Source organism: Thamnophis elegans, chromosome 10 (genome assembly GCF_009769535.1).
Source record: "Thamnophis elegans isolate rThaEle1 chromosome 10, rThaEle1.pri, whole genome shotgun sequence".
In the NCBI taxonomy this organism is placed as follows: Eukaryota; Metazoa; Chordata; class Lepidosauria; order Squamata; family Colubridae; genus Thamnophis; species Thamnophis elegans.
In genome coordinates, this window is record NC_045550.1 from 40,243,811 (window position 1) to 40,257,771 (window position 13,961).

The 13,961-nt window shown below is 35.4% G+C and overlaps 1 protein-coding gene across 5 annotated transcripts in view; it reads right to left on the reverse strand.

The window, feature by feature from the left end:
- The window catches only part of TRIP12 (thyroid hormone receptor interactor 12), a 95,638-nt gene that overhangs the window by 44,349 nt on the left and 37,328 nt on the right, over nucleotides 1-13,961 (reverse strand). For all 5 annotated transcript variants that reach the window (XM_032225375.1, XM_032225379.1, XM_032225380.1 and 2 more), the window contains 7 exons: nucleotides 12,157-12,262; nucleotides 10,069-10,205; nucleotides 4,598-4,681; nucleotides 3,522-3,617; nucleotides 2,738-2,886; nucleotides 1,234-1,269; nucleotides 865-960 (listed from right to left, as the gene is read on the reverse strand). In XM_032225375.1, the coding sequence (XP_032081266.1) occupies nucleotides 865-960; nucleotides 1,234-1,269; nucleotides 2,738-2,886; nucleotides 3,522-3,617; nucleotides 4,598-4,681; nucleotides 10,069-10,205; nucleotides 12,157-12,262 (704 nt within the window). The remainder of the gene's footprint in view (nucleotides 1-864; nucleotides 961-1,233; nucleotides 1,270-2,737; nucleotides 2,887-3,521; nucleotides 3,618-4,597; nucleotides 4,682-10,068; nucleotides 10,206-12,156; nucleotides 12,263-13,961) is intronic.

Sequence of the window (13,961 nt, forward strand, 5' to 3'; positions counted from 1 at the left end):
CAACACACAAAATCATTAATCACAAGAGGAAAATTTAAATTGGCTTATAGTATTTTAGCTATATTACAAGGACTTTTTAATAAATTATTTCAGGTAAAGAAGTTTGGGAAGTACTGATCTAGCACAATCACAAGAGGAAAATTTAAATTGGCTTATAGTATTTTAGCTATATTACAAGGATTTTCTAATAAATCATTTCAGGTAAAGAAGTTTGGGAAGCACTGATCTAGATTTAAAAAGTTGATCTACTAGAATTTATACTAGATTCAGGGAGAATATATTCACTTGCATCCTAAATATACATTAACATCATGATAACATGTCTGGCTACAAATCAGGAAGAAATATAAGAAAACAATTAAATAAGCCAGATAATTAATCAATATTACAAAGGATACAAGGAATATATTTCAAGCTTCCTTTAGGTCCAGATAAACACTGTTTTGGATAACTGCTACATATAGAAAGATTACTAGGCAAAAAATCTAAATTTTACAGTTTATCTGATCAATACTAGACAGACTTCACATTTCTATATCTAAACTTTTTAAAAACTCATTTTCTATTCTTAAATATGCTAGTTTTATATTTTTTAGGGCTCTTGCTCTATCTCTACTATACATGGCATTAAGGTTTAAATAATACTAGACATGAAAGAACGATTTAAGATTATTAATCGATTAAGAACGATGAAGAAGCTATAAATGTAAAATATAACATTATTTACTTCTCAAAAGAACTTATAGGAAATTCTGAATTTCTGTATCACAAACAGGCTAGTAGTATTAAGTACAGCCAATGAACAATGACTTTGAGAACATTAATTGACAATGTCTTTTATTGCAATTCTTGATCAGTTTTTACCTTCTCCAAAAAAACAGGAATTGCATCCACCACAACTGCAGATGATCTGGGAAGTGCTTCCATCATATAGGTTAAGGCTCGACAAGCATGATTCATCTGTGAAAACAATCAAATGCAAAAACAGTCCTGCCAGATCACATCAAAAATGTATTTATTTTGACCCAGTATTTTCTTTCATAGTATAGCTAACTAGAAATCCCAAATCAGCTCAAAAGCAGAACATTAAACCAATATTTCTCCATCTTACTGCTAGTTCCCATAGGCATTGTTTTAAAGACAAAATGTTCTAATCTTAAATCTAAATCTAGCTCATTTAGACATTTGCCCTCAAAAGGTAGGGTATACAAAATTTCAAGATGAAATACTCACAATGTCGAAGTTGTGCTCCATCTGTAGCAAAGTTATCTGTAAATAATAGAAAAAAGTCTTTATTGATTTATATTGTCCCTTTCCTTCAAAAATGTAATGCAGCAAGTTTATTTATATTATGTGTATGTCTTTACAATCTTACCTATTAGCACTCTCAGTAATAGGTTAATGAAGTGTGCATGTATTACATTAAGCAGACAACAATCAGGTGACACAATCAGGACCCACAGCTGACTTTAGATCATCAGTAAATAATAGAAAAAAGTCTTTATTGATTTATATTGTCCCTTTCCTTCAAAAATGTAATGCAGCAAGTTTATTTATATTATGTGTATGTCTTTACAATCTTACCTATTAGCACTCTCAGTAATAGGTTAATGAAGTGTGCATGTATTACATTAAGCAGACAACAATCAGGTGACACAATCAGGACCCACAGCTGACTTTAGATCATCAGTTGTCGGCTGTGACCAAGGGGCGTTTGCCCAAGTCCGCCTGGTGCACCAATTGCGTCCCTACCTGAACCGGGAGGATCTTACAACAGTCACTCATGACCTCGTGACCTCAAGACTGGACTACTGCAATGCGCTCTACATGGGGCAGCCCTTGAAGAGTGTTTGGAGATTCCAGCTGGTCCAGAATGCAGCAGCGTGAGCAATTGTGGGTGCACCTCGGTACACCCACGTTACACCTATCCTCCGTGAGCTGCACTGGCTACCTATTGGTCTCCGGATACACTTCAGGATGCTAGTTATTACTTATAAAGCCCTACATGGTATTGGACCTGGGTACTTGAGAGACCGCCTTCTGCCGATTACCTCCCACAGACCCATTCGATCCCACAGATTAGGCCTCCTCCATATTCCATCTGCCGGCCAATGTCGGCTGGCAACTACTCGGAGGAGGGTCTTCTCTGTGGCTGCTCTGGCCCTTTGGAACGAGCTCCCCGTGGAGATTCGGACCCTCTCCACCCTTCGGGCCTTCCGGACGGCCGTGAAGACCTGGCTGTCCCAGCAAGCCTGGGGTTGAGTTCCCCCCCCCCTACTCGAATTTGCTGTGTCTGTTGTGCTTTAAATTGTTCATATTGTCTGATTGTTTTTGTCTTACTTTTTGTAATTTCCCCTCCCTTGGCTTTTGTTCAACCGCCCTGAGTCCCTTCGGGGAATAGGGCGGCCTACAAATTGAATAAACTCCAAACTCCAAACACAAAAATTACAGCTGTCACCCAGAAAGGCCTGTAAAACGTATTTCTAAAATTTAGCACTTCCCCATTTCTGAACAATTTATGTTTCTATTTTAGGTACATTGTTGTATTATTTTAAGATAGTTGAAGAATTACTCTAACAGTTCTTAAGTTTTTATGCTATGGACCCCTTCAAATAAGTAAGAACAAGGGGAAAATGTGCTTCCATTTATGTACATATTTCAATTGATCTATTTGGTCTTTCATGAAATTACAATGAATCAAAGGTAAAAGTTGATATGAATTAATGAATATGCTTACCAAAGCTGGAACAACACTCTTGACTGGAAAACCTCCTAAAGTTTCTTCATTACCCATGACCAATAGCTGACACATTTCTATCACTGACTGTAACTGCTGGCTTTCATCAGTGGCCTGAAGCCCTTGTAGAAGTTGCTGAGCTTTAGAACCTAAAAGAGGAAGAAAAATAAAAAAGGAAGGAAGGGGAAGGGAAAGGAAGAAAATTCAAAGCATATTAAGAGCCGTAGTGGCACAGTGGTTAGAATGCAGTATTGCAGGTTAATTCTGTTGGCTGCTGACTGTCGGCAGTTCAAATCTAAACTGGCTCAAGGTTGACTCAGCCTTCCATCCTTCTGAGGTTGGTAAAATACTCAGATTGTTGGGGGCAATATGCTGACTCGTAAACTACTTAGAGAGGCCTGTAAAGCACTATGAAGTGGTATATAAGTCTAAGTGCTATTACTATTTTTTCCCCTTTTACAACAGGTATTTGATTATAATAAATAATAACTTTATTTGTTCCTTATTAAAAATTACAATGAGAACCCAATAAAATTAATTCATCACCATCCAATGCCAGCTTCATCAACATCCTAGACCTGCCCTGGGGGTGGGGGGGTGCCAATCTTTACTGCCTTCTTGAAAGTTAATAGGGTGGGATCCATGGATATCTCCAACTGTTGCATTTGGCAGGTGCCATCACAGTATTTGATAAGAATTTAAGGTTTGTCTATAATCAATTGATTATATGAATGAAGACTCACTATCTTAAAGTACTGTAAAATATGAAAATCAGTCTACTTACTAGCTCCACTTCCAATTGTTCTGTGGAATAGCTGAGACATTCGAGGACCAAGAGGACCAAACAGATGTGGAGGGAGTCCTCTAGCTTCTAACAAAGCTAGAAATTTAAAAGAAATGTAAATCTCTTCATTAAACCATTTGTATTATATTACAAGCTATGATTTGCATAATATAAAATTTCCTTTTGTAGCATTTAAATGATTGAAACTTATGCTGCATTTTTATTCTACAAGATTAATTATTATTAGGCCCAGTTATATATTTCACTTTTGCAGAATCCTAGACATAAAACAATTTTCTCTTGAATTCCCCTAACATTGTAATTTATCACCATGCAGTTTTACTGACCACACATCTGTTTGTTTCTGCACAAAGTTTTACATTTTGTAAAATTTTGAAATAGTCCTGTTAGATAAATTTACCCTTTACTTATCTAAGCCAAAATCAAGAAAACCTGCTCTTCTTCCATATTAAAAATAGCAAAATTTGAATGGAAAATTACATTCCTATGAATAATAATGGATTTTAATTTCCAAGAACTTTAATAGGCATGCCAATAGTCAAGAATGTTAAGAATAGGAGTACAAACAAAATCTGGAAGGTTCCCCCAAAACTTGGGTATTTTGGTTAGGTGAACTGAAACCATCTTTGAGAATAAAAGGGGACCGAGTTCTAAAGAAAATTATATAGCTACATAGATTGCTGGACTCCCTCTAGTAATAAATACCTTTGAATACTAAGGAGAGAAAACCGGATGCTACATAAGTAAAACAGTTTCTAAAACATACTTTCCCTAAAATAAAATGGATTTTACCATGTATTAATATGATTTTTTAAATTTTAATAATAATTTCAATGGATTTATTTATACCAAAGATGATAGATATGCCACTAGTTTTAGCAGACCTTTAATTACATGTTCAAAAATGGCCAACCATTTTCTTCAAGTTATAGAAATAAATTGAGTGAACATCAACATCAGAAAAGGCTTCTAAGAAAGGCTTCAACTGTTTAAAAGAAATCTAGAGAGTTATAACCTTAAAGTTGTTATTTGTATAAGGGAAGCTTAATATATACCTTGTAATCTTCCCATCTCAGAATCATCTGATTCACTTTCACCAGAGGTGGTCATACCCACAGCCCCAGCAACAGAACTAGAAGCTAATAAAAAACACAAAATAAATGGCATTAATAAGTCATGTAGCTTACATACTTACAATCTCAAAAATCTTCCTGCCAAAGTTGTCAACGAAAACCTTTAACAACCTCAGTAGAAATTGGAATGGGCATACAAAACAGCAGGTTTATTTTTAGTTTTGACTTACACAGTATGGAAAGACTGCACTTGAACAGCCGGTTTATGCTTTCAACCATGCACGTGACTGAAACATTCTGATTTTTTACTCATTCTGATTTTTATTTGAAATAAAAGAAAAACAGTCAAACAGAAATCTGGCAATTCTATAAAATATGATCAGAATCAAGTGTTCACCACAAGGGCTTGACAGATCTGAAATTGTAGTATGAACTTATTGGTATAACATCTGCACACACACCAAAAAAGAATGAAAATTACTATTGTAAAGAAATGTCTCCCCAAAAATCAAGGAACTTATTCACATCACTAAAAAACTTTTCCCAAAGAAGCACAATGCAGTGATTTTGTGGTATCTGTGTCTATACATTCAGAATTAAGTTCTATTGATTGCAATGGGGTTTCATTTATTATTAAATATGTGTAATATTGCAGCTGAACCAAAAACAGAAAACTACAATGTCAATCATGATTCTATTTAAATCAGAAAATAAACTACAAAATAAGCCTATTGATCATCAAACATTAACAATTTAATTTCTTTCATTGCATTTAACAATATTTTTATCAAAGTATGCGAATATAACAGATCAAAATGTATTTAACTGGGATCACTATAAGGAAACCCTGGTTCTTTTTAAACTGTACTAAAGACACTGGAAACCAGTTAAAAATTCTTTTGAAATATTTTTCCATTCTCAAATATTATATTCACTTAACAAGCAATAGGAACTGTCACCTCAAATTAATTAATAGTGATAAGGGCTTTTATTTAATTTCATTGATAAAACCTTGAACAACTGTACGTTATTAAAAAGAGAATGTCAGGAAGAAACTTAAAGCTCCAATTAAATTAATTAATTAATTGCTAAATCATGACAATGCACAACAAAGTTAACTATCAATTAACATCTGCTTGTGGTTACATAAAGCCCTTAAAACCTGGCTGTTCCGACAGACCTGGGGCTAAAGAACCGTTGCCCCCATCTTGAATGGTATGATTGTTGCGTGTTTTAAATCATGTATTGTTTTGTGTTGTTGTTAATTTGTCTGTATCCCCCTTCCCTGGTTTGAGTTGTGAGCCGCCCTGAGTCCCCCTTCGGGGGGGGGGGGCAGCATATAAATGAAATAAACATCAATATCAACATAACAATAATGAAATGGGGGGGGGAGGTGTAGACTAAGTTCATTTGTGGCTGTATGGGGATTGTAGGTCAATCCCTCTTTTAACTCTGCTCCCATGTTCTGCCACTCCAATTGCTAGTCTCCTGGATTCTAAGACACAGGTGTCAAACTTGCGGTGTCGTGTTTCCATCACGTGACGTTTCATGACTTTTTTCCCTTTGTAGAGCTGGGTGGACATGGCCTACACATAACACATCCAACCTGTGGGCCGCCAGTTTGACACCCCTGGTCTAAGAGGACCTCTAGATTATCAACCCACTTTGATTGGGTTAGTGTGACCCTGTCCAGAGCTAAACAAGGAATGTCTCTGGAAACAGAGGGCTTCCATACCTTCAGTGTCTCTGTATATTCTCAACAATGTCTCCTGTTCAGACCAGAATTAAGATACAAATTAGTATCCTTCGCTTACTGGTGATAGCTAAATCTAAGTAGAGACCACTCTGAGCAGCTTCATTTAAGTCTTAAATAGGAAGAGGGAAAATAGTATACCTTATGTCTCTCCACGGTAGAAGGCCTTAAGGTTTGCCATCTCATCCTTACCACTGATTTGAATCACTACTTAGAAAGAAGAACCATAATACAATGCCCCCAATATCAAATCTCTCAGATGATTTAGAAGGATACCATTATTAATTGTAGCCACTAAGAGATCAGTCAGAGATCAATCAGAAGAATAACTTTCTCCCAAGTTATTCTTGAGAAAGACCAATGTGAATTCATTTCTCGGAACCCGAGTCTAAACCTTGACTGAAAAGAATAATGTATTTTCTCCAGAATTGTATCCAATTTCAACACCCATCAACCCTCAAACTTTCAATAACATTCTCCCAGAAGAAAAGATCAGGGACTGGTGAATAGCTAATCTAAATTGCTGGGTCAAGTGAAGGCCACAAGTGAATAGCTAATCTTAAATACTAGGTCAAGTGAAGGCTTCTTGATAACAGAGTACATCATGCCTCCTACAAAGTAGGCAGCATTACATTTCAAAAAATATTCATTATCATCCAAACTCAGCATTCTGTCACACTTTGGGAGTTTTTCATACAACCAGAAGAAAGAATGGGGATCCAAGATGTAAATGGCTGTGCTAATTTTGCAGAAATCAGAACTAACAGAACCCTTTAAAATAATCCCACATAATATTGCAAAATTATCTTCATATGATCTAACCAGTTAACCACCAGTTAACATTCAAATTAAGGCTGAATCTGAGTGATTTTGGCCCACAAACCCCTCACAGTGACTCAAAACATGGTATTTTAGCCTATTTTCCTCCAAAGAGCTGCAACGCTTTAAACAGAACATCCAGTCAGTATAAGCATATAATAAAAGCATGAAAAATTGTTCTTTTGCCATGTTTATTGCCACAGTATAGTCTCAAGTTCACATCTGTATTCATTCAAATACCTTTTCTCTGTTACTTCATCTCCCAAAGCTCCCCAGTAAACAAGGAAAAATCTCTGGATTGGCAAATTTAGAAAAACTCTCAGGTCTAATTCGGTCCTATATTCCAGAAGGATACTAAGTCTTCTGCCAGAAAAATGTCGGTGGAATTATCCTCACTGTAACTTTCGGGGGAGGGGGTGTCAACTATTCTCAAATTAAGAAGATCCATTAGGCACTTGGGATGGATAATCAAATAAATCTATCCTTGTAAAACCTAACAATACTATCAAGTACATAGCAATCAGTGTGGGCAGCTAGCACTTTCTAAATGTAATTTTGCCTTTAAAAATATAGAAACAAGACTTCAAAATACTATTTTAACCATCTACAATGTTTTAGAAATGGTATTACGTTTTAATAGTTTCTTTGTTTAAGTAAGCTCAGTTCATATCATAAATTAGATATGAAAGTCCTAAATTTATCAGAACAAATTTAAATTGTTTAAAAGCTATTTCAGTATCCTCAACTTTCAACTATAATTGGGACCAGAATCTCAGTTACTAAGGAGTCACTGAGTGAAGCAGTCATTAGATGAGAGGCCTACATGATTGCTTCATTCAATAACTCTATCCCAGCACTCCCGTTAGTAGTGATTAAGTAATTTCCTGGGTTACTCAAATGTAATAAAGGTTGCTATACATAGAATATATAGAATGTTATATATAGAATGAAGAAAAAAGATGTGTGAAATAAAACTTTATATATATAAAGTTATAGTTATAAAAGACTTATCTGTACAGATAAAAGAATCATAACAAATATGTAAAAGAAGTGTGTTGCAAAGATGTGAAGTTTGTATAAACAAAATAATTTTTTTTAAAAAAAAAAAAAACCAATATCCTGGGTTGTAAAGGAGATGGACTGAAAGAGCTGTCTGCCGAGTTCAGCTCCCGTGTGTGGAAGAGAACCCCTTTGGCGGGGTGCCAGAGCAATTATTCTCCCCTCCATGCACTGGAAGGAACTGTTCTCACCGAATCACATCATAAAGTTTGCTGATGACACGACCCGTGGTGGATCTTATCAGCAAGAACACGAGATAGCATACAGAGAGGAGGTGGAGAAGTTAATGAACTGGTGTAAAGCCAACAACTTGTCTCTGAATGTAGACAAAACAAAAGAGATGGTTGTTGACTTCACGAGGACACAACATGACCACTCCCCACTGAAGATCAATGGCTCCTCCGTGGAGATCGTAGAGAGCACCAAATTCCTTGGTGTTCACCTGGCGGAGAATCTCACCTCGTCCCTTAACACCGGTTCCATAACAAGGAAGGCCCAGCAGAGTCTTTACTTTCTTAGGAAACTGAGGAAGGCACAGCTTCCACCACACATCCTCAGAACCTTCTACAGAGGGACCACCGAAAGCACCCTGAGCAGCTGCATCATCACCTGGTTTGGGAATTGCACCGTTTTGGATCGCAAGACCCTATAGCGAATAGTGAGGACGGCAGAGAAGATCATCAGGGTTGATCTTCCCTCTGTCATGGACATATACACACCCGCTGCATTTGTAAAGCCAGAAACATTGTGGCTGACCACACACACCCCTCATACACGCTCTTGACTCTCCTGCCATCTGGAAAAAGGTACAGAAGCATTTGGGCCCGCACAAACAGACTGTGTAACAGTTTCTTTCCACAAGCCATCAGACTCCTCAATACTCTCTAAGTTCTTAGATTTAGAGCTATATGTAGTTCTGTGTTCTGCTCTTTTTTCTTTTTATCTGTTGTCTGATGTAGCACCTTGGTCCTGGGGAAACGTCACTGTGTACTGTACTGTACATTGTTGAAATGACAATAAAACCTACTTGACTTGAGTTGCAGAATGAGAACTTGAAATCTTTAGGATCTGAGCTCCATTTCTGCACCCTGCTGAGGGAGTTCAGCTCCTTTCAACTGGTAACTCTCCCAAAGACAAGAGGGAGTCCTCTCAGCAGGTAGCAGCAGCTTGTAACCTTCTCTGCAGCTTCCCCACTGACTTTCTGGGGAAGCCGGCAGAGAGGACTGCAAACAGTAATCATATAACTGCAGGGTGCTTGACAACTGATAGTAAGTGCAAACAGGTTGCCAAGCACCCAGATTGCAATCAGGTGACTGCAGGGCTGATACTGCCACACTTTGCAATGGCCAGCAATGTGTTACAGTCTATATAGTACCCTTTCCATGGCCATTATAATTCCTGATCATCATTAAATGAACAGTTAAGGATAGCTGTAATTCAAATTTTAAAAAATGTTATATACTTAATTTACTTTATTGAAAATAATTATAAAGTGTTCAAATCCTTGAAGATTTTAGAAAATTTACAACAGGAAGAGGGAAAAAAGTAATAAATTCACAGTAAAAAATAAAAGACAGATTCCTTTAACAATTAGGTGGGATAGAGATTTACTGAAATAATATCTATATAACTTGATTATAGAATGTAAACAATATGTAGATTTCTGTATTTCTGGAGGGATACTATTCCACAAAAGAAGGCCCACTTTAGAGAATGCCTGTCATCTTGTGCTCAACCCATGAACTTTACAACGAGAAACTCTAGCTGGATTTCTCTAACACATGACTATATAGAGGAAGTAACCTAGAACTGTTTTCCTTACCTGCAGCTCCTTGTGGAGCCTCATCAGCTCGTGCAGCTGAAGAATTAACACCATCCTGATTGTTATCAGGATCAGCCATTTTCTCCTGTCGGCGAGCCTCAGCTGCTCCTCTTTTGCCCAGGCCAGAGCCTCGCCGACTAAAAAACAGGTACAATCAGAAAACTTCTAGATTATGTTTTTAGTTTACAATGGCTTCAAATTAAACCCCATATGCCCTATAGTAGTAGTTTTTCACTGTATGTTCAAAAATACTTTAAAAAGTACACGAGTTTATGGAATGCGGGGGGGAAAATACTACAGATATTGTACTCCGCCGCAGGTCTCCTTAGGAGAAAAAGTGGCAGAAGCAACCTACAGGAGCAACTTGCAACCTCTTCTGCCAGTATCCTCATTGAATTTGATTGTAGGAAGCCAGCAGGGAATTTTACAAATGTGATGTAACTGTGGGATGCCGCAACTGTTATATGTGCAAGTTTGCCAAGCACCTGGGTCACAAACAGGTGACTGGGAATGCTGCAACTGCCAGTTTGTGGACTGGTTAAAAGTACCACTTGTTCATAACTTTGAATGATTGCTGAACTAGTAGTCATGACTTAAGAGCTACTTGTACTTACTGCCAAGAACTATGGAGTTTAAACCATAGAGAATCTATTAAGATTGATTCAAAATATTTCTTTTCAAAAAAAAAATTATTTTTATTTCTATGTCCCTTAGAAACGTTTTCACCTATTTTCCAAATCCACATCATTTATCTTACTTGATCTGTTATATTTGTTTACCTCTTAAGTATATTATTTATCAGCTTACAACACATTTCTTTTTCAATGTATAAAATTATACATAATATTCAATTTTCTCTATGTTGATTTCAAAGCCTTTCTGCCTCCTTGTGGAGATATTTAAATACTGCATCAGCTATATGACTTCTCTGATTAAAGAGTCATACACTATTATTTTATGTTATATTGTCAATATTATTTTATATTGAGAAAATTAGTACACAGTCTTCTCATACTTTTTTCCCATTACCTATATTTGAATCCTATTCAAATACTGTCCTCTTGCAGTCACCTCTACTAGTTTTTGAAGTTTTTTTTCAGTTAACAATTTTATGCTATTTAATGTGTTTGAAATATGTAGCATGATATTGCTTCTTCAAGGGTTTGCTTAATTTCTTGACTTATTAAATAACATTATCAAAGCACTTTGGGAAGCTCTCAGTTGCAAAATCCAAATAACAACAAGAAAAATAACATGGAACAAACAACAAAACTGCCACATTAAAAATTCTCCCCAAATTCTCCCTCTATTCTTAAAAGTTCATTAGAAAAATATATTCTTAACAAATTTCTAAAAGATTAAAAGAGAGAAACAACTAACCTAGCCATTTCACAAGGATAGAGCAATCACCTTATTTATGTTTAAATAGTATATAAAGTTCTGCACAACTCACAATTTCAGGAGTTTTATTAAAACTTTGTTTTTAGTCTTTAACTAAAGTTTAAAAACTAAGTTTTTAACACATATGCTTGTACAACCTACATTTATACAATATATACTTAACTACTCTCCTATAAATGATTTAGTTTAAATGAACAGTTCCTACAGAATGTATTTTGAAGGAAATTCATAGAATTGTTGAATGGCCCCATTCAAATGCTTGTATGCCAGCAATATAAATTGAGTTATAATTTAACCTTGTTACAATCTGCTTTACTTCTACAATAAGGGTTTCCTTTAAATCCCCAAATGAGCATGGTGGAATAGTTAAGAGGATGGCAAAAATGTGGAACAGGTTCACATGTGCTTCAAATGATTAAGAAAGTTGTTTGAACTGGATATAATTATCAGCAAAATATTTAGTGTGGACTTGATGATTCAGTACAGTACTGAGAACAGATTACTTATTTTAAACTGTGGTTTTATATGTTATACTATTTCTCAAATCATTATTTATCAAATTTAACATACTATCAGGAACACAAATATAAACTGTCCATTATGTTCATTCAAATTCTTTATAGGCTTTTCCCAAATGCAATTTCTTCAATTATTTTAAAGTGTTAGTAATTTTATATCACGTTATACCTGGTACTAGCACAGGAGCCCGTGGTCTTTTGCCGTGTGCTCCGCCTCAAACTGGGGAGCTCAGCAGGTGGTGATTCACTGCGCTTTTTTGTAGATTTTCTCAAGCCTAAACAAATAGAAGATGGGTAATAATGACAGCTTATATTTCTTCACAAGTTTCCCAATATGAAATATTCCCTTTCATTACGCTTCTTGCTCTTTTTACTCAGGCCACCATGAAAGAGAACTTCTATAAAGATGATTTAAGAAAAATAAAAATATGGTAAGGTTAAAATGAATTTATTTTATAAATACAGTATACATTATATTATTACTATTACTGTGTGTATTTATTTACATGCTATTAGAAAAGCTTTTCAATATTTTCACCAGTAAAAAAAATATAACCTGGTATTTCTTAGATTTATATTCTGACTTTCCTCTAAGCCTATTTCTTTTTCTCTCTAAATACAATTTTGTCAGATTTGTTGGCCTAAGAATGACCACTGAACTACCATGACTGATTTGAACCTTATCAATTCTTTCTTAACTTCTATGTCATACAACTGCATGTCCCATAGTATGTACAAGTTCATGCTATGATCTATGGAAGCCAATAATATGCCTGATGTGGAGGACAGGAAAAAATATTTCGATCAACTGTTTTATTTCAATCTATTGAAAGTTATATACCATTTTGACTTTGAAATGCCTTGTTTAAAATTATGATTTTCAAATTTGAAACATGTTTCAATCTAATTTTATCTCAAAACAGTGCTGTTCTGTTCCCAGGAAACTTTTGGAAGCTATTTCAATATCAAAATATTTGACAATACAATAAAGAGTACACCTTGAATGAAATGAAAAACCACTAAATAATATATCAAAAATATGTCCATATATGAACATTTTGATATATCCCGTTAGTTAAAAGAAATTGTCTTCTAATGTCAACAACCTAAATATTCTGCAGTGGAGAATTGATGTACAGAAGAAATCATCAAAAAATGACGAGATACAAGAAATTCAAACAGGAATTAATTTTCAATCATTGCTGAAGCTAAAACAGACTTTTTTGAGCCAAGGTGGCGCAGTGGTTAAATACAGCACTGCAGGCTACTGCTAGATCAGCAGTTCAGCGGTTCAAATCTCACCGGCTCAGGGTTGACTCAGCCTTCCATCCTTCCGAGGTAGGTAAAATGAGGACCCAGATTGTTGGGGGCAATATGCTGACTCTCTGTAAACCGCTTAGAGAGGGCTGAAAGCCCTATGAAGCGGTATATAAGTCTACTGCTATTGCTATTTTTTACATGAAATTAGAAAGTGGAATGGCTTGATTTTCTTTTTTAGAAAGTCATAAATATATGCACAAAATGAAGGGAACTAAATCCTTTCTATCTCAATAACTAGCTATAATTTCTTTCCAAAATTTAATTAAAGGAAGTTTCTTGAAACTATGGAAAATAATAAGGAAGGTGCTGACAGACATTAGGATACTCCTATATGCATGAGCATAGAAAGAAAAAAATCTTCCCTTCTCCTGGAGAGAATACAGGGATACGAGTGATACCTTTTCTTTTATAAGTAGAAAATGGATCCTTAGAATGAAAAATAGTTTATATTAACTAATGCCATCTCATTTATTTAATTATTTAAATTTGGGGGAGGCAAAATTTGGAAATGGATGAAGTATTTTTATTATATGCTGATATTATTTCTGTACAAGTTAAACATGTAAAATTATTTTTTTTAGCACTGATCAAAGAAGAAAAACAAACTCATCAAGGACCTGTTTATGGGTTTATTTAAATTTATTTAAATCAGTC